Here is a 19,762-nt window from a genome sequence, read left to right as displayed (position 1 = left end):
TTTTCATGCATCTTCTTCTGCAAACTTTCCAGATCAGGAAGCAGGTTAACTCTGAAATTCTCTGCTTCTAACACACTGCTAAAAACCTTTATTAGCCAACCATCTTCCAGAAATCAGTGTCTCCTGTATAAATTAGTACCATTACACTGGCCAGAAACCTTGGCTGATCAAACAGGTGCAGTAAACACTAACTCCAGGTCTGAATGCAAGCTGGAAATTCTCATCCCACACAGAAAGACAACTTGGACAGGAGACTAAAACCCCCACAAATAAATTTAGATAATAATTTAATGTAAATTATTATTTAATTATATATAATATTATTTAAATTTATAATTTTGATTACGTAACTGTTTGACTTCTTAATATGTACTTGAAACAGAAAATAATAGTAACCCACTTTGTACAGATGAAAAAACTGAAGACCCTTCATATATATCTCCAAGCTAGAAAATGCAAGAAGCTATATTAACCTAAAAGGAATACCCTTGTGGGAAGAAAAGAAAAAGAATAAGTAAAACAAATGAAGACATGCAGAAGCAGACATGTCATAGGAACAACTTCATCCCCAGTAATGGTTTGCATCTGAACAACATTCTATTTTTATAATGGTAAAACCATGTATCTGCATCAAGAGCTCGGTAAACTTGGATTTTATACCTTTGGAACTTTGCTACAGCCCTGCAAGGCATTTCTTGGGGGAGACAGGCCCAGGTGTCCAATAAATGGTCTTGGGTATGTTTTAAAAACAAGTTAAAGAATCCATTAATGGCTTAAGAATTTTCTCATCCTGCTGCCTCCTCAGTACAGTTGACCCACTTGTCTGAGGGGCCAAACAAAGCAGACCAGTGAACTGAGCTAGGTTAAAAATAAACACAAAATAAGGATGTTATTTTAAATTCAGATTTAAATCCATTCATCTCCTTATAAGCAAAGAGGCAAAAGGGAAGCACAGAGGTCAAAAAACCCTGCTCTAGCAGACAACCTCTTCTCTATAGCAATGTTGAAGTGAACTAGACACAGCTCTTCCTTCTGGCTCTCAGCAGCATGTAAAAGTCATCTGATATGATGAAGTCTGATGCCCAACCAGAATCAACCTTTCATGCAGTTTGTGCTCAATTCTGAGTTAAGCTCCTCTTTCTTGCAGGCATTATTCTCAGCTGGACTGCTGCACAGCCACCTGACACTGTACCTGCCAAAAGACTCCTTGGACGTGGGAGATCTTTGATGTCTCTGGCTCCAGAGAGGTCAAGCACACACACCTGCTAAGTGGGCTTCTGCTGGACTAATTTAAACAAAAGCCAGGTGATGACAATAATAATCTTGAACAAAATGGGCCTTCATGTGTTGAATTCAGCGCTGCTGGTACAACTTCACCAGCAAAAGCAAGTGTTTACACATTTGGGTAAGTAAGGCTCCCATGGCTCATGGTCAGATCTTGAGTAAGTTTTACTTCAAGAAATCACATACCATATTCTTGGATTTGACCTCAGTTTTGCCCTTCAAAGATGGCATAAAGTACCTAAATTTTTATTCATATTAATTATTAGTTGAAATACAGATTTACACAAACACTTCTGGGGTATGTATGATCTGAAAAACAAACAGATAAACATACTGAGGAGAACCACTTGAGGCATGGGCTCTCACTGCACACAGTTCATTGTAACTGCAGGATGCTGAAAGGTCTTATAGAATTAGTTGGAATGTTCTCTTAATCCAGCAAGAGAGGTCACTGCCCAATGAAGCTGAAGTGAGTTGGAAAGCCTGAAGACAGATGCTGAGGTTCCACACACCTTTCCTTCAGTGGCAATGCCAACAGGCTCGGTCCCACCTCCACAAACCAACCTGCCCCAGAGCCAGCTCAGCTCCTGCTCAGCTGCAGGGACTGAAGAGTCCCTGGGTCTGACCCCTGATCTCCAGCCCAGCACAGGGGACACAGCAGCCATGGCTCATCAACAGGCAGCGACACAGGCACAACGAGATCCTTTCTTGTGCAACTTTCTAATTACTTTCCCATTAATCTGTGCTATAATCAAAATCAAGAGGGTTTCCCCAGCAGAGCTCTACTGATAAGCAAAGGAGCTGCACAGCTTTCCCTCCCTCAGAGGGAAGCCACAAGAATCCTTTCCAGTAAGGACCACATCCTTCCTACTCCAGCCCTCTCTCCTAGGTTGGGTTATAAACTCCAGGGCACAGCATGAGCCTGATGAACAAAAGAAGGTGAAAACACAATACAAATCTGCTGAGGATGAGGAAATACTTTAAAATCAATATAGAACTTAAGCAATATACTTGAAGGAAAAAAACAATTATTATAAAATTCTGTGGTTAAGCTTTCAGAACTAACTACTTTTAAAGAAATTATTAGTCAGTTTTTAGTTCTGGCAGATCTGGGGTTGATTTTGCTGTTATTTTTAATTCCTCAGCCACAAGGACAACTTTTAGGAAGAAGAAGAAAAAAATCCAACACTTAAGCTTATGGTTACCTTTGTGGCATGACAGAAATACTACGAAGTGTTATATTAGTTTTTAAGGGGACTGGTACAGAGTGCAAGAAGTATTTGAAGCAGTCAGACTGAAATAGAGGAGGTGAAAGCCAGGAAAAATGAGAAAGAGAGGAAAGCAGATGAAAACTGTGAAACACCACTACTCTAATTGCTATTAGCAGGAAGAGTTTTGCATGTGCCTTGTGACCCACTATTTAAATCATATAATACACAGACACATTTGAGTTCTCTGCGTTCAACTTCTAATAGTTTCTCCTGTTCTCTAGAATTAGGTTCACCCCTTAATTATTAAGCACCTAACACTTAACCAGGTGAAGAATTCTTTAGAAGAAGTCAGTTCCTTGCTATTCCCAAGGTAGGAGGAAATCTAACTAATCCTTAGCTTGCTTTAATGAACAACAGAAGGTTCACACAGACTCTGCTTAAGCAAATTTTCTTATACAACAAGGACATCTCACATTGTCTTAGGATCTGAAGCCTGTATACCCACACAGCAGCATGTGAGTGTCCAGTCAGCTCCATCTGTAACAGAACCAAAGTAACCATTTATCTAACTGGAAGAATTAAGATATGCTCTGAAGGAAAACTTGTGCCTAAAAATTGTTATGTGATTGCAGGTACCAGAAATACCTGGTTATAAGTAACTGAGACACATTTCACAGCTACTGAGCAGCAAAGAGGCAGCTGCATCAAGAGCACTGTCTGGATTTGTGAGCAGGAAGGGAGAATCCAAGTTCTGCCCCACCTCCAAATGAAGTGATCTCAGGTCTTGAAAAAAACCAAAGATGATGCAGAAATCACCATGGCTCTGTACTAGGATTCAGAATTCCACTCTAAGACAATATGCATTTTTAGATGGGAGAAGGAAAAAAATAATAAAAAGAAAAGAAAATGTTCACTCCTCAAACATTTCTTAATGTCTTCATTCTTTTCCAGCAATAAGAGACCGTCAAGACTAAAAAATGCAACAGGTTACTGTCCAAAAACTGCATACTACTAAAGAGCACAGTCATACAGGGGGCTGAGGCAGCCTGGTAAGACCAGATCCATAATGGCCCCTTATCACAGCTGATGAGCAAAACAGCAATGCACAGAAATACAGATTCCAGGCACAGGGTGGCCAGCCTTTCGACCCTAATACCTGCACACTGGAATGCTGGTATACAAGCATCTGCCACAACCATGTCCAGCACAGTGAGAGAACCACAGAAAAGTCCTCCTTTCCTCCTCTGCTGAGGGACACAGGCTTGGCTGCACATGGGAGCAACAAGAGGGGGTGGCACAGGCGCCCCAGTGCCTGGACAGGGTGCCTTGCTCCCACAACAATGTGTTGGATGGATATAGGAACATCTGTTTCTCTTCTTAGAAATGTAATTTTTCCCTCCTTAAATATCATATATCAAAATAGATAACATCATTTATTGCCTTATCTACTAAAGATAGATGTAATGTCTGTACCTTTTTAATTCATGGTCTACATATTTTATGAAACCAATTTACAAAACTAATGCTTGATCTATTTATCAGAAAGATTACTAACCCCCTAAATTGTACTTGGAGTTTAAAGCCATCACCAAGTTCTAACAGGTACTCTCACACTTTTCCAAAATCTCCACCAAAGTTCTGCTGAACAGTATCAGGAATATCAGAAAACTCACTGAAATGTATGGGGAGGAAAATCTCTGTTATGGGAATACACAACCATTCCTTTATTCAAACATAGCAGAAATTCATCCAATTGTTGCAGTAGGGTAACATCACATTTAGAACACTAAACCAGAACTGTCCTTAAACCTTTACCAAAACACACATGCGCAGCTGGAGATGCCATATTCTTAAAAAACATCCTTACTTCCTTACACCGAGCCTTGTGAAATCATCAGATGATCAAGATTAGAGTTCAGTGAACACCAATGATACTCCTACACATCCTTTGCTATTTACACTAGGAAAAGAAGAATTATGAAAAATGACCTTAATAATTTTCACAGATTTCTCAATTTAAATTCAGTTTTACTAAAGTGCATTAAATCACTTAACACACAACATATAAAGCTCCAAGTTCTGTTTCCCAGAAATTTTATGTTTCATATCAGAGATGTGACTATATTAAAAAAAAAACTCATCACCTCTCCTAGGCTTCAAAATACTGCAGTACTGCTAAAAAAAAAAAATCTATTTTGAACTTTCTCCTCATACGACATCCCAGCTCACAATCCACATCATCTTCCTCTGGCTTGCAATATGCTTTGGAGTGCCAGCCGAGGGGCTGGTTCTGGTGCAGAAAAGCTGACTGTGTTCAGGACAGCTGGAAAACTGTCTAGATCCATACACCAGCACATATGCAAGAACAGGCTGAGGGAACAGTGTTTTTTCTTCCCCAAGTTAAGCAGGATGGTCCTGGCACACCTTCTCTGAGTGGCATCACTCTGAAGCTCACTTTACAGCTGCAGTCAGGGAGAACTCAGGTTTGCAGACAGTGAACATCCTGTTCTCCTGAGACATTTGATGGTACAGAGCATGATAGTTTTGTTTAAATCTTCACCATTATATGGGTCAGGAATTACTTATTTTAGTAATGTTTCAAACAGCTTCCAAACAGCAATTAAAAACACTAACTGAGCTATGCTGCATTGATTACAGCATGGATTTTAAATTTTCTCAAAATTTATCACTTAATCTCCACATTTTTAATACATTTTGCCTAACAAATATGCTCATGCTGTTACACTGGACAAACAAATTGTCATATTCTAGATCATATCAAATCCAATATAAAACAGTTTTCAAATGCATTTTTAAATTCTGAAGAGAATCCCCAAGATTCTCACACACTATAGTAAGATTAACACTGTCTTCCCCAAAACAGAAATAGCACAGTATTTTCAAAATCCATCTACTGATTTCCAGAAGCCTAATTATTTCTAGTGGACAAAATCAGCCTTCTAGAGAATCTAGGCAAATCAAAGTCAGAATAAGACATTATTTTCAAGCTAACCATGCTTCATTTTGCTGGCTAGTCATTCAAACCCTATTCAATATTTCTGAACTTAAATAAATAGTTTTACTACAATCAGCAAGGCAAGATGAAAATAAATGGATTAGCAGAAATGTTAAAATGTTGCAGTCTAAGCCTGCAACAATATGCACAGATTATGCACTTATTAGGTGCACTTTTGCTCTTTTTGCTATTATATGAAATTAAAATGCTATAACCACTGCAGCAAAATAATTAAGAGTGACCAAGGGAAATGTTTCAGAAAACAACACTATATATTTAATAACTTGACAAATAAGATAGCCCATCTCCAGCCCCCCTTCTACTTGTCAGAGCTCTTTTTAGTAACTGTTAACCTTGTTTCTGGTAATTTCAAATCAGTATGTAGCAGATTTTGAATATATTAATACACATATGTATTTCAAGGGAAAAAGCATTCTTGTCATGGATTACTGATAACTTGTATTGCAAGACACCCAGTATTTTACTCCTTCACAACACACAGCCCTAAGCCCTACAGCCTCAAGACACAAAGTCAAACTAAAGCAACTGATCTGAGGCACCTCAAAGCACAAACTAACGCAAACAATGCCCTATTTTAAATTTATTATCATTCAAGAAGAATTGAATGCTTCACAAGCTTTAAACCAGTTCATTTTCACCCTTACCCCAAATATCAGATGATGTCATGCAAGATGTACTGGTTAAACTGGTTTAACTGCTACAGGCTGGATGCACTGTTTAGATTTTCTTGTGATAAATTACTTTGCAGCACATGAAACTGATTCAGTTAGTTTTTAACAACTATCTTCACCTTCTCTTTTAAAGTCGTTTGGGCTCTTATTGCTTCTCCTCACACAACTTGACAGCTTGCTACTTTACTTTGTTTAACTCCCTAGGCACAACGGGGAGCAGTTTTTACCACTTCCGAATTCAGTCAAGAGCATGGAACAACTGGAGTGCTCTAAGGAAGTCTGAGATACAGAGCTCATCCTGAGGAGTGTGGGATCTGCACTTCCCTCTGAAGCTTGCACACATTTTCCACTATTTCCACTTTTTCACAGAGTTTACTAAATCTGACAACTTACTGAGAACCCAGTTTATGGAGAATGCACAGAAGGAACTCCAGACAATAGCCTGCACTCTTCAGAAGCCACCAAGGCCGTTTTCCTGGTTGGCATGAAGTGCCTACTTGAGAATGATCCAATGCACATCTTCTCCCAAGGCCAAGCAAGCTGTTTCCAGAGCTACCAAACATGTTAATAATTGCGAGTAAGAGGTCAGGCCTGGTTCTCTGCTCTAGGTATAACCCCAAAATTAACTTAATTTTGCTTGTTGTCCACTGCATCAGCATTTTTATATTCCCTCGCTTGACTGTCATCTAGTTCATGGAAAATGTTGGAGAGGGGAAGGGGCAGGAAGAAACATAAACAAGCAGATACCCACAGCTGTATAATGAAATTAGTCTGGATATCCTCCTCTCAAACACACAGCCCCACTTTATCACCACCTGGCTAAAAGCAACATCGAAGACAGCAAATGAGCACTGGGAAAATAGGGATACAGGCTTCAGGAGGAAGGTAGAGAAACAAGGAGAAAAAGAAGTGAGCATGGGTTTATATATGCAAATGATATTAAATTGCCAGGAATTGAGAATACTAATGAGGACAAAATATGAGAGGGAAGCAAGCATTCAGAAGTCAGGCAAAAATAAGTATTTTAGACCAGTATTACACAGTGGGTCTGAAATCTAGCAAATTCTGTCAGTAATGAGCAAAACAGGAATGAGCAAGGAGCACAAGCTTTCAGCTGCATGGATACAGGAAAATAGAGTGATTTTAAACTTTTCACATACACCCCAGGTTTTTCCTGGGGGTTTTTTGTACATATGTTGCATCATTTCACCTGAAATTCAAGTCTCAATTTTAAATTGCCCAAAGTAAGGGAAAACTTATAAGACAGAATTGCCTGAGAGGCTGCAGAATTGACACAAGGACAGAACACAAGTGTGCAACCTGAACTATCAGTCACTGCATGTTCCCTGCCTGTGATACTGTGTTGCTAAGCCTGCGCCGGCTACTTCAGGAAAGAAACTTCCCTAATGAGAAACACACGTACCTATGGAATTACGGGCAGAGGCTGAACCTACAAAAAACCATATTCAAATTATAAACAAGGGAAACCTATGGTTATTAAGCTGCAAATGAGACTTTTCATGAAAGAACTCTATGCAACATGTAACTGTAGATTTGTACTAAGCCGAGTTCTTTTTAGCTCACGCATTTGTGAAAAGATGTTACAGAGGAAGCATATATAAAGTATCAGACTTGGATTCAATTACACTTTATAGAGCAACTGACTAGCAAAGCTAAAGCCCCAATTGTTTGTATGATAAAGCAAACTACACACCGTACTTACAGTACAAAAAATCTATTATTTATTTCTTCCACTAAATTTATTTAGCATACAAATAAACTCTTCAAAATTTCCACAGGATAATTTACTAATCAACACCCCAAACTGTTAATTTATCTAACACCCAGGCACCAACGTCTCATCTGCACACTCCCACTCTGTTTCGGCCCAAAGGCAGCCAAGGCAGCCAGAATCACATGCTCTTATGAAGCAGTGAATAAATGAGGGGTGCACACAGAATCCAGGAGCAGTGACAGAATTTGGCCAGGTAACTGTCGGCATCTGTGCTACCTCAAGCTGCTCTTCTTGTTCCTTCCCGCCCCAATGCCCTCACCACATTCACACAATGCTAAATGGGACTGCCAAGTGAACCCAATTAACAACCTGAACTGCATCTTAATCCCCCACTTTCTATTTGTAATAGTCCCAGGGAGGTGCAGGAGCCCAGCCACTGGTATGGCACATGAGGGGACAACCAGAAGCAGCAAAGATTGCTGTCCAAGTGTCTCCTCGGCTTTGGAAGTAGCCGCCTGCAGCTACAGGGACACAACCCCTACTGTGCTCTGAAATTTAAAGTTTCTCTGTCCACATATCACTCCTGCCAAGCCCAAGTAAGGCTAAAGCTGATTACTAACACCCACGGGTAACAGGACTAAATGCACAGAGGGGTGACAGCTAACACAGCATTGCAGCGAGAACTGGGCAGGTGAGGCTGCACCACCCTGGTGCTGCTGAGCGTGTACCTGGCCTTACTGCGGCTGGCACTGCTGCTTTCCTCCGTCATGCAGAAATTAAGTTTTCTTTCTAAAGCATCTTCATCCCTTATGAAGTCCAAAAGCCCTGTCCAGTAGTACTTTCATTTACACAGAGTGTCCATAAGGTCATCAAGGAAGAGTAAATTAGTCATAAGGGAGAGGGGAGGGGAAAAAATAGGGACATGAGAGCAAACACTCAAAATACCATATCTGATTCAACCCTGAAGAGTTCAATCCCACACTGACTACTACATCTGAAATTGTTACTTCACTCTTTAAAAATTGTTCATCTAGTGTAGCTGTACACAGACTAAGCAAACCTTCAAGTAATTTCAAATCAAGATGCGCAATTTTCCACTGTGCATTCTTCACATGCCTCCTAAATCTAATGTGATCACTCACTGAAGAATGGCATGCAATACTGCTCTGTGCATGTTAAAATTAAGCTAACTACATGTTATTAAGCCTTTTCCTCACTGCTCGAAAACATCTCTAAAGAAAGCACTAACACCCATATATTAGGATGACATACATTGTTTTACAGATTAAATTAATATCTACCCATGATGTCAACTTTTATTAAAAGTTAGCAATAATCTGATCTCTGCAGTCCAGTAAAATTAACATGTTTCTCTAAGAAAAATAAAGTATGGGAAAAAACCTCCACAGGCTAAACTTTTCTGGTTTTGTTTTTACATAAATGGACAGTTCTGTAAAGTCTCGAAAATTACCAAATTTGTCATATCAGTTAGAATCAGCTGTGTGTGGTCTAATAGATTTCAAATATATTTCAGTGTCACTATGTTGACATGTGCAGAGACTCTTTTCTCCAATGGAGGTGGCCAGCAGCATGATTTTCCCAACCATCAGTGATTTCTGCATGTATTCTGGACTCCTGTATTCCCAGTGGGGGGGGGGGGGGGGGGGGGCAATCCAGAGAAGTTCAGGACACCCTTAAACTGAATAAAAATGTCTAGCATGTCTCAGTGAGCCCAGCATGGCAGAGCATCCAGACCACAAAATTCAAAATAAACACAGTAAATACAGTCAATATTCTAAAAGACTTAAAAAGGAGAAAACACAGATTACGAATGACTGTCAAACAATCTGCTGGAAACTGTAACCCACAAGATGCTAATAACTTGTATGTATACAAATAGGAGGTATATTTTGAATCAACTCCTTTTACTTATTAGTCCCATTTGTATAGAAACATCTCTCTGGAGATTTTACTAAAATAGAACTGAAGAGTAACTTAGTTAATAAATTCTAGCCATTATTGTATGAAACAGACACCTATGTGAAACAGACACCAGGTTTTATGTAATGACCTTCTAATCCTGAAATGTAACCTCGCAGTCACTGTGACAAACTTCCACTGAAACACCTTCACTCCTCCCAATTTCAATGGCTATTATTTAGCAGAAAGATGCATGTACTAAGTCAACTGTCCTGTTTCCAAGCAAAATATCTTCTGCTGGTGAGTATTTATGTCATTCTTGACTAAAACTACTGAATGAGAATTGTCATCTTCACAGCCAGGCGCTCTAAACGATATTTAGATAGTTGGAGGTTTTGACCTCCAAGTCAATCGGTACGAGTAGCTAGCTCACTGTAGCCGTCCTTCCTTTGGGAACGAAACCCTGCCGCACATTTGCCCAAAATAATTTTATAGCGTTGAAATCAGATGGAAGGTGTTGTCCAGAGGAGAGGAGGGCGTGCAAAAACACCACCGCCACAATGCAAAAAAGAGAAAGGGAAAAAAAAAAAAAAAAGGCCCCGCTAAAGGCACCACTGGAGACTACACCGGACGGGGGTAGGGAACATGCAAACGTAGTGCCTCCTTTATGGAGCCAGCGCAACTGCATGACGGTGCAGGATGCGGGCCGCGGGCTGTGCAGGCGCTACACATGGCCAGCGCTGCCCGCCGACCCGCGCAGGCCCGGCCGGCAGCGGGTTCTGTAAATAACCCTCGGAGGAGGGTTAATTAAAAATGGCGAGCAGCGTAGCTGCCTGCATACAATGAGCGGCCGGGCAGGGCAGGGCTGCAGCCCCCCGCCCGCCCCGCCGGGGAGCCCCGCGACAGCCGCGTCCCCTTCGCCCGCCCCAGGCGAAACCCTGCCCCAGAATCGCGGCAACTTCTTGGCCCGGACCCCCGTGCCCCCTCCCGGGCTCGCCCCACGCCCGGCGGGAAGCTCCGAGGGTCCGGGGGCGCGGGGCTCCTTTTGTAGCGGCGCTTCCCCCCGCCCTCCCCCTCCCGCGGTGCAAATTCCTGCGGAGCCCCCCGGGCCGTCCCCCCCGGCCCCGCACCGCAACTTTCCCCGGCGGTCCCCCGCAGCCCCGCCGAGCAGCGCTCCCCGCGCCCCGGAGCCAGCAGGAGCGGCCCGGGCAGAGAGTGTTTACCGCGGAGAGCGGCCCAGGATCCCCGAGGGGACGCGGCGGCGGGGGAGCCCCGGAGCGGGGCAGAGGGGCGAGGGGGAAACTCTCCGCGGAGTTGAGGGCGCGGGCCCTGCCCGGCTTTACCTTCCATCTCCATGTCCTCGGGCTCGCTCAGCTGCTGCTCCCCGGGCTTCTGGTGCTGCTGCTGTTGCTGATGGTGGTTCATGTCGGGCTGGGGCTGGGGCTCGGCGGCGGCGGGCTGGGCCTTTCCCGCGGGGGGCTGCGGGCCTGTGTCGGGAGGAGAAGGGGCGGAGGAGCGGCGGGGCCTCGGCAGCGGCCGGGACTGGGCGCCCGGCTCGGGGGGCTGCGGCGGGGCTCCGGCGAGCAGGGAGCGGGGCGCCGGCGGAGGCAGCGAGACGCGCACGTATTTACTCGCTATTCGCCCAATCTCGGCGGCGGCACCCGGTCGGGGAAAAGGGGCTGGGAGGAGGGTCCGGCCGGGGGCGGCGGCTTCCCCGGGGGCCGGAGGGGAGGGGACCGGGAGGGGGGGACGGGAGACCCGGAGTCAGGGCCCGGCGGCGCCCGGCGCTTCCCCTTCCCCCGGCGAGGTGTCCGCGGCGCTGCGAAGTCGGGGAGGCGCCGCGGGGCCCCTGCCGTGCCCTCCCGCCCCCCCCGGCGCCCCGGCACCGCCGCTGGCCGACGCCCGGCTCGCCGCTCCCGGCCCGCGGGCCGCCCCCGTCGCCCGAGCCCCGGCGCGCTGCTGCCGCTCCGCCGCCGCCAGCGCTCTGTGCCTCAAAATGGCGGCTGCGGTAACGCCGTGAAATGTCACATCCGCATGAGGGGGAACAGCCCCGCAGCCGGGGAGGGAGGGAGCGAGCGGGAGAGGGAGGGGAACAGCGCCGCGGCCGCCGCCGCCGCCCCAGGAGGCCGAGAGGGGCGGGGACAGGGGCTGGCCGCCGCCGCCGCCGCGGCCTCCCCGCCGGGCCGCCGCCACCTGCGCGGGGAGCGCCGCGGCCGCGGCTCCGCGCTGCCCGCCGGGCCCTTGGCCGCGGCCGGGAGCCCGCTGCTCGGCCCGGCTGCTCGGCCCGGCTCCGGCTGCTGGGGGCCGCGGGCCGTGCTCGCCGTGCGGGCCCGGCCGGGAGCGGAGGGAGCCCGCACGGCCGCGCACCGGCACCGGCCGCCCCGCGCGGCAGCCGCGGGGCTCCGGGCCGGCTCCCGAGGGCTCGGCCGCCCGTGCGCTCGGGCCCGCGGGTGTGTGGCGGTGCGGGGGCCCGTGGCCGGGCCGGGGGCTCGTGGCCGGGGTGGGCCTTGGCGGGGCTCGGCCCGTCCGTGGCAGGCACCCGCTGCCGCTTGTGCGGCATGGGCAGGCGGGTGAAGGACGTGTTAGCGTGATGTGTGGAAAGGGGAAAATCTGCTGTCAACGAGGCTGCTCCTTGCTTGCATACCGCTTTTTTTTTTTATGGGCCTTGTCTGGAGGATGTAGTCGCTCTCAGGGAAGAGTGATGTGTTTTCTCAGAATGTATGGAGAACGCAGGGGTGCGGGTGATTGAATAATACCTTGTTGGTCCAGGCTGTGCTTAGACCAATGAAGGAAGCAACTTCTTTTAAGGATGAAAGTAGTTGGAAGGCCAGCCGTGCAGAGTTCCATTAAACAGTCCAGTGTTTATTTCAGGATCCTGGGAAATAGGCAACAGGATAGTCTCCAAAGGGAAGGACTCAGAACATGCAAAATTGGGCCTCCTGAAGGGACTGAAAATGTTCCTAAGTAGGCAGTGCTGGTCTGCCTGCAAGTAGATAAATGAAATGTAAAAAATTATTTGTTTTTCTAGTCCATAAAATGAGGAAAGCTAAACCAATTTGAGGGGAAAATTTAACATGTCTGGCTTCTCAGCAGCCCCGGAGTCTACAGGGGTGGGCAGAGGAGGAAGATAATTTCCAACTGTGGTGTGTGAAACCCTGCCTTAAGAAGTAAATTCCAGGTCTAGAAAATGGAAAAATAAGAAGATGAGGATAGTAGTGGGAGGGTCAGGTTTTATAAGCACTTAATTTGATAGTTTGCTTCTCAAAAATTATATTCTGACTTTCCCTGTTGTTCCTCTGAATTTTCAAAAGCTTTTTAAAGGAAAATGAATTACAGATCTGGAAATTTTTTGTTGGTATTGACCCAGGCAAAACCATGACAAATCTGCCAAATCTGGATTTAAGTGTCTCAGCAAAAGAGGGAGATTAGGACAGATGTTCAGACAGAGATTGATGTATGTATCTTTAGTCTGCTTGTGTCCTAAACTTTGAATTCCCTACTGCCAGTCTTTCCCTATAATTACCTCCCAGAACAATTACTCTTTCCTAATGACTTCCATTCCAACCTCCTAAATCATACACAGGTTTAAACTCATCCCTCCATCCTCCCTTCCAAGTGATCCCCAATACAGGATGAACCAGTATGTCACAACAGGAAGGTGGCTACGGGTTATTACCTGATTCTTCAGCCACGGACACTGCGCTTGTGGGCAAGGAACAAGTGAGGAAAACAATTTCACTACTGCAAAGAACAAGTCCCTAAAATTAACTGTAGGCTGATGTTATCATAAGCCTTAAAAACATTGTTTTGTATGCAAGAGCTTCAGTTCATTTTAAAGTAGATAATTTTCCAAAATTATTAAAATAATGTTCCAAAATTCCTGCTGTTGTAAGCGAGTAAAAATTGTGCAAAATTCATCTGTACAAATCCAGTACTGTGGAAAAGTGTAAAACACAGTATTGAAGAAAGAAGCAAGAATTTTCCTGTTGTTAGCTGCATGTGGGAACAATGCATCATCAGTTTGTGAAGGCAACATATCAAAATCCAGCACTGTATATTCCTAATTTAAGTCAACTTTATCTTTTGAGGATCCAGCTACAATAGGGTCTAAAGTACCTTAAAATGTTTTGAAAAGACGTATGAAAATACATCATTTATATTGTGCAAAAATAGCAAAATTCTATTAAGAATTTATTCAAGTATTTACATCTAAGAGGGAATAAATTTTAAATATAGGTATATAGTAATGCTAAATGCATTTATGAAGTAATTGTATTTTATACCATCAGCTAGTGATTGTAGCCATGTGATTTGATTGTTTCTAAGCAGGAAATAGAAATCTTATTAATTGTTGAGCCTAAGGTGAAGTCCAGATCTCAACATATGCTAACACTTTATCCTAAATACATGAATAATATGTCTGCTGAATATTCCTGACCCTTTAGCACTCCCTCCTGAAATTTTCTGCTCTTCAGCACAGGACACAAAAGCTCTGTCCTTTGAAGGAAAGGATGGTCACCTTTGTATAAACGCCTGACCATGTCACTGCTGCCAGCTCTTCGCACTGATTCCAAATCACTTACTCATCCAGCTGATCCATAAATGCCTCCTATTTTCTTACAAATCTGTTTCTGCACTGTACACCACATCCTCCGGTGACTCCTGTCCACTGCAGTTCTGATGGCAAATTCCTTGTGCAGGAAAGCTAGGCAAATCTCTGGCATGGGTTACTGATATTTACAAAAAACTAAAGTAAATACCATTAGCGGGAACATTGTGAATAGAGTCTAGGTATCCTTTTCTTTAGTTCTTGTCCTTCATTTTTCACTCCTTCCTTTCATTTCTTACACCCACTAACAGAATCTTCTCCAAAGTTTGGCTCTATCCCGTCTCCCAGCCCAGTCCCTCTTGGCCCTGGTGCCCCGCAGAGCACTGGGCCAGCCGGTGAAGCTGCACCTGAGCAGGGATTTCATCTCCCAGCTGGGGCCATGGGTCAGCAGGCAGAGGGGATCCCCTGTGTGCCCGGGTCAGTAGGGCTGGGGCTGGCTGGGCCTTGCCACATTCCCTCCGCATTACTCATCCTAATGAGATGGAGTCAGAGGTGCTAGCGCCTTTAAAATGCCATTGAAGAGATGGGCTTTGTTTTGCAAGGCTGACCTGCTCCCCAGCCTCCCTGAAATGTAAAAATAAATCCAAGTCAGGCTGTTTATTTTTAAAACACTCACAAGCCCATGTCTGTGTGCCAGGCTGAGCCTTCAGGACCCAGAGAGAGCCCTGTATCTCCCTGTGCCTCTGCCCTCCAGGAGAGAGATCCTGACCGTGGCAGAGCTGGAGAGGTTCACCCTGTCCTGGTCTGGGCTTCCCCCATCTTCAGCAGGGCCTGATGGCTAAGGTTTGGAAAACTGGGAAGGAACTGTGGAAAACTGAAGGAAAGGAGGAGGGTGCTCAGCCCATCCTGTACCCTGTGGCAGAAACGGCCAGACCAGGTGTTTCTGCCAGCCTGCTTGTTTCCTCCCTGCTGCAGGAAATCTTGCTTCCCACTTGGCTCCATTTGCTGCCCTGGCTTCAGCCTAGAGATGGCCTCTCCCAGCCAGAACTCATTTCCAGCACCACGGATGGTGCTCTATGATGTGTGCAGGTGGCCATGTCTATAATTAAGAAGATGTATAGCCATTTAATGGCAGAAGGGCAATTACACCAGCACACACCCTTAATACAGATGCACTAAACCAGCAGAACTGGGGTTGCTGCTTGTGCAGCTTATTCTGCTATGTGGATGAATATCCATTAATGCAGACGTGCCTCTGTTCCAGCAGGCACTGACACACACTCAAGCCACTGAGTATGCCCCATTCAGGCAGCCTCTTCTGGTCTCTCGTAGTTCTTCTCCTCCATCTCACATATGCACAATCAGACACTTGCTGCCACAGTGATAAAAGTCGCTTGAATTATCTCATGGTGGCCAGAAGCCCCTTATTCCATTGTTTATGATCCTTCCAATGCTTTGCCCCATTGCCTGTGCTGCCTGGGTTGCTTTTTTCACCTGGAAAGAGTGAAAGGAACCTTTATTTAGGGACCCAAAGAATCATATCCATTGTCTCAGGTGCTCTAGATGAACATGATTGCAAACCAGAGACCTTCCAGCTGAAGCAGGTGATCAGTGATTCAAACCCCTTCAAGCTGAGTGTGGGGAAAGAAACAATCACAAGCCTCCTACAGCACATGAGACAGGCAGCCAACAGGCAAAAGCCATAAAATGCTGTTAAAGGTTCAAAATTAACTGGGAAAACTAGGTTATTTGTTTGATTGCAGTGTATGGATTTAGCTATTGCAACTTGTTCCACAAGTAGTGGGATGGATGAAGTTTCATGCCCTGTAAATGTATTTTCTATGTTTTGTAACACTCAATATCCTGCAATAATCTCAGTCTTTTATGGCTTTTCCTTCCAGTGGCAAATGGCTCCGAATAACCCCGGTCTTTCTCTGAGCAAGGGCTCGATTCGGTGACCTCTGAAAGTTGCTCCAAGCTGCAATAATTCCATGGTTCTTTACTGTGCCAGCAACTTCCACAAAGCAGGTATTTCCCACTTCAGTTTTTTATCCCTTTACTGATTGGTGGATTTTTTGAGACTGATGGACAGGCAGACTGTGCCTGTTTTGTTTCCTCAGAAAACTAGGGTAAAATACATAATTACAACATTTTCAGGAATGTTCGCAATACAGAGATCTTTGATTTGATGATTTCTCTTTGATCACACTAACATTATATTTTAAGGAGAGATATAAATCCTTATTCCTTAGTAATAAAAGGTGGTGAACCCATTACAACTGAATACACCATTATGCAAAGATTTACATGATTTAAAGTATATTTCGTAGTAGTTTTTCAGAGCCAAAATTTTTATATGTTTTTCACAGACAAGGCATCTGATGTCATAACTATAAAAAAAAAAGAACTGACAAACTTGAATTATCACAATAAAACCAGGACTGTTTTGCTGAAAACTTGAATGTTTACACCTAAGCTGGTAGGTGGTGATCAGTCTCTCTTTACCATCTTTGAAAAGTCCAGTGATTCTTTTTTCTCATCATATTTTATTGGACACTGTAAAGTATAAAGTAAAGCATTACAGCGGTAGACATCCAAAGTAAAAAGGGAATGGAAGGTACTTTACCAGTCCAGAATGTGAGCTGTGGGTATATTAAAGTGAGTTAGTGGCCTTTTCAGAAAAAATAATGGCTTGTATGTTCTGTTCATCCTTGTATCGCACATTCCAACAGAGTAGTGGGATCAAAATGAATTCTTTATTTAACATAGCAATTGATTACCCTGCTGCTAAATTTTTTAAAATTTTTAATTCTACAGATTTTTGACATTAAAAGCAAGGATCACCTGTAATGGCATTTGGCCACTTTTCTATTCAACTGAGAATACCAAAGAATTTCCGTGCATTTTCCCAGAGAGTTCTTGAACACAAGAAGAACAGAAACTTTCCAGTTAAGGTACCACATTGACTCAAGAGATGGTACTTCAGTTCTTGTCTTTGTCACACCTGTGACACACCTGTGACACCTGCTCTGCAAAGCACCAAATGGCTGACCCAGAAGACCACAGCTCACATTTAAGTTGATCTTGCCATCTAGAGGCATTAGTTGTGTGTCCACAAATCTATTTCTCTGCTTTGATTGCAGGAAAGGGACACAGAGATAGGCTGGTACTGTCTCTGCTAAACAAAATGCAATTTTTTTCTGCCAGGTGTTAGTGCTGCTAGGCAAACAAACTCTTAAGGAAACTACTTCGTTAAAATGAAAATGAATATAAAATAAAACATGAAAAAATTGAGTTTTTAAAATTTGAGCCATTTCTCCTCTCTGAAATCAGCTCCCTTTGCCTGACTGCACATCACATCCCAACCTGGATGCTGAGTTTAGCTTTTGTGTACTGTGAAGCTGATGGCAGCCGAGGCATCAGCCAGAGACTCACTCTGCTAACTCCAGAAATTTCCTTTTCTCCTTCCTATGATTTCTTCCTCAGAAGAAAAACCTGCCTTCACAAAGCCCTTCCTACTTTCAAGGCTGCACATTAATGATGACCTCCTCTCTGATACTGGTTCTTCATCCTGTCTTCACTTCATCCCCACATTTTAACAAACCAATGCAGGCCAAGGACAGCGTAACCAGGGGATGCCATGGCTACTTCCAATCTGTATCTGTCATATTAAAATAATCTGTTGTATACTAAGGGGTAGATTTGATTTCTTTTCCAATGTGTTATTTACAATCTGGCAGAGTTCAGTACAAATGTGGGAACTGATCCTGCAATTTGATCAGCCCCGGCAGACCCAATGAAGTCAATGGAGTCTGCATGGATGGATCAGATTCCAGTATTTAAGAATATTCTTGTAAACTGTTTCACAAGCAAACCTCACAAAATCTGTAGTCACAGAACGACTAAATAAACAAGGCAAGTGACATCTGTAGTTGGCATTTTTACTTCATATGAGTATCACAGCATTGGCTGAATTGATCAATTTTTAAGTGACAGAGAAAAGACCCTAGAGGGAATAAAATAGAAGAAGTGAAACTAGTAACAGAGAGAAACTTTTAAAAGATAAAATATGAGCTTGGGAAGACACACCTTTTGCTTTGGAGTGAAAAGAACTAGGTCCTAGAAGACGGAATTCTTTTTCTATCACTTTCAAGTGAGAGCCATGATCCTGCAGGGAGCTCTGGGCAGGAAGATCCAAGAATCAATGCAGTGTCCTTCAGAGTCTCAAGTTTTTATTTCAGGTCAGAAATTCCAAGTAAAATGAACGAAAGTATTTTCCCTTTTTTTTTTTTTTAATCAGTTATGAAGCTTCATAATTCCTAGACGAAACTCATGAAGTAGAAGCCCTTTGGCTTTTGATAAAGATGTGACTGCTGAATTTAGCCCAGAGTAAGTTCTCCTATTATTAAGAATTATAATTCAGTAGGAGAAAGAAGGAGTTTGATTAGAACTCCCTGCCCTCTGATTGTTCAGATATCAGCCTTATTGACATTGTCACCCTCCTGTTTTTCCTATGCTATCTGCTAACCAGCAAAGCTGGAGGGGTCAAAGTGCAAGCCAGCCAAAAAACCCAGGACAGAATAAAAAATGGTATTTTTAGTCTTTTGTCTTAAAGGCCTTGAGAAACAAGTGAGATTTTTTTGCCATCTCCTCCTTAAGGTAATTTTCAGAGGTAAATTCTACAGACATTTGAGCAGGAACTGAATACTAATTCCTAGAAAACTGCTCCCCATGTGTTTTTTGGGGAGGAGTTTCTCAACCCAGCAATGCCTGGGTTCTGCAGCGCGTTGCAGAGAGGAGGAAGATACCAATTAGAGTAATGGAGAGAGCAAGGCTTGGAGCACAGAGATAAACATCTGGAGAGCTCCTTCAGGCAATTGCATTTGAAGACTTGAAAATAGGAGGGATTAATTTAACTGGGATTCTGAAATGGAACTGAAACTGGAGTTGTTTGCTGGTGAGTAGTTGTACTTCTTCCTATTGTCAGTGGCAGTTTACATTCATAGGAGTTTGGGAAGCTGGACTTTCAAGAACAAAGAAGAACAACTGACAATAGTGTGGGAATCAAGAATTAAGCACAAATTAACATTTCCGCGGTGGTGAAGTCAAAGCAAAGTGTGGCCGTCTGACTACCTTTATTTGTGCTCAATATTTAGCCATGAATCTGAATGGTATTTAATCAAGCTGGTTTGTTATCTGTCTAGGAGACTTCATCTGGTGCTTACAGCAGGCTGCACTGTTTCAGCACACCCTGCTTTCTGGGCAGCCCCTCCTATGGCCACTGGAGTGGGAGTGCAGTGGCCTTTCACTCAGGCTACGTTTTGGTTGATCTTGGGTTTTAACAACAAAAAAACG

General features: G+C 44.1%; 2 protein-coding genes across 6 annotated transcripts in view; one reads left to right on the top strand and one right to left on the bottom strand.

Annotated features, from left to right (window-relative positions):
* The window catches only part of USP7 (ubiquitin specific peptidase 7), a 69,991-nt gene extending 58,654 nt beyond the window's left edge, over positions 1-11,337 (bottom strand). For both annotated transcript variants that reach the window (XM_021539933.4, XM_021539934.4), the window contains exon 1: positions 11,202-11,337. In XM_021539933.4, coding sequence (XP_021395608.1) covers positions 11,202-11,283 — 82 coding nt within the window. In that variant the 5' untranslated portion in view covers positions 11,284-11,337. The remainder of the gene's footprint in view (positions 1-11,201) is intronic.
* LOC110475642 (uncharacterized) lies at positions 11,272-17,711 on the top strand. 4 transcript variants are annotated; one of them, XM_085592395.1, is made up of 3 exons: positions 11,272-11,866; positions 16,309-16,435; positions 17,225-17,711. In XM_085592395.1, the coding sequence occupies exons 1-2, from the start codon at positions 11,272-11,274 to the stop codon at positions 16,326-16,328; spliced, it is 615 nt and encodes a 204-aa protein (XP_085448521.1). In that variant the 3' UTR covers positions 16,329-16,435; positions 17,225-17,711. The 4 variants fall into 4 exon arrangements, 1 of the variants encoding a protein (XP_085448521.1); XR_014958540.1 differs by lacking the exon at positions 11,272-11,866 and adding an exon at positions 12,218-12,308; XR_002466304.4 differs by lacking the exon at positions 11,272-11,866 and adding an exon at positions 13,439-13,578.
* Positions 17,712-19,762: the final 2,051 nt, after the last annotated feature.

The sequence above is a fragment of the Lonchura striata genome, chromosome 14 (genome assembly GCF_050655825.1).
Source record: "Lonchura striata isolate lonStrDom1 chromosome 14, ASM5065582v1, whole genome shotgun sequence".
Classification (NCBI taxonomy): Eukaryota; Metazoa; Chordata; class Aves; order Passeriformes; family Estrildidae; genus Lonchura; species Lonchura striata.
Note: the sequence above shows the minus strand (reverse complement) of the source record. Positions and strands in the feature narration are given on the sequence as shown.

Excerpts from the sequence above, each read along its gene's own strand:
- LOC110475642 (XM_085592395.1), top strand. The coding sequence starts at position 11,272 with ATGGTGGTTCATGTCGGGCTGGGGCTGGGGCTCGGCGGCGGCGGGCTG. Across the intron at positions 11,867-16,308 it reads GCCTCAAAATGGCGGCTGCG|TGGCAAATGGCTCCGAATAA; the intron begins GTAACGCCGTGA and ends TTTTCCTTCCAG.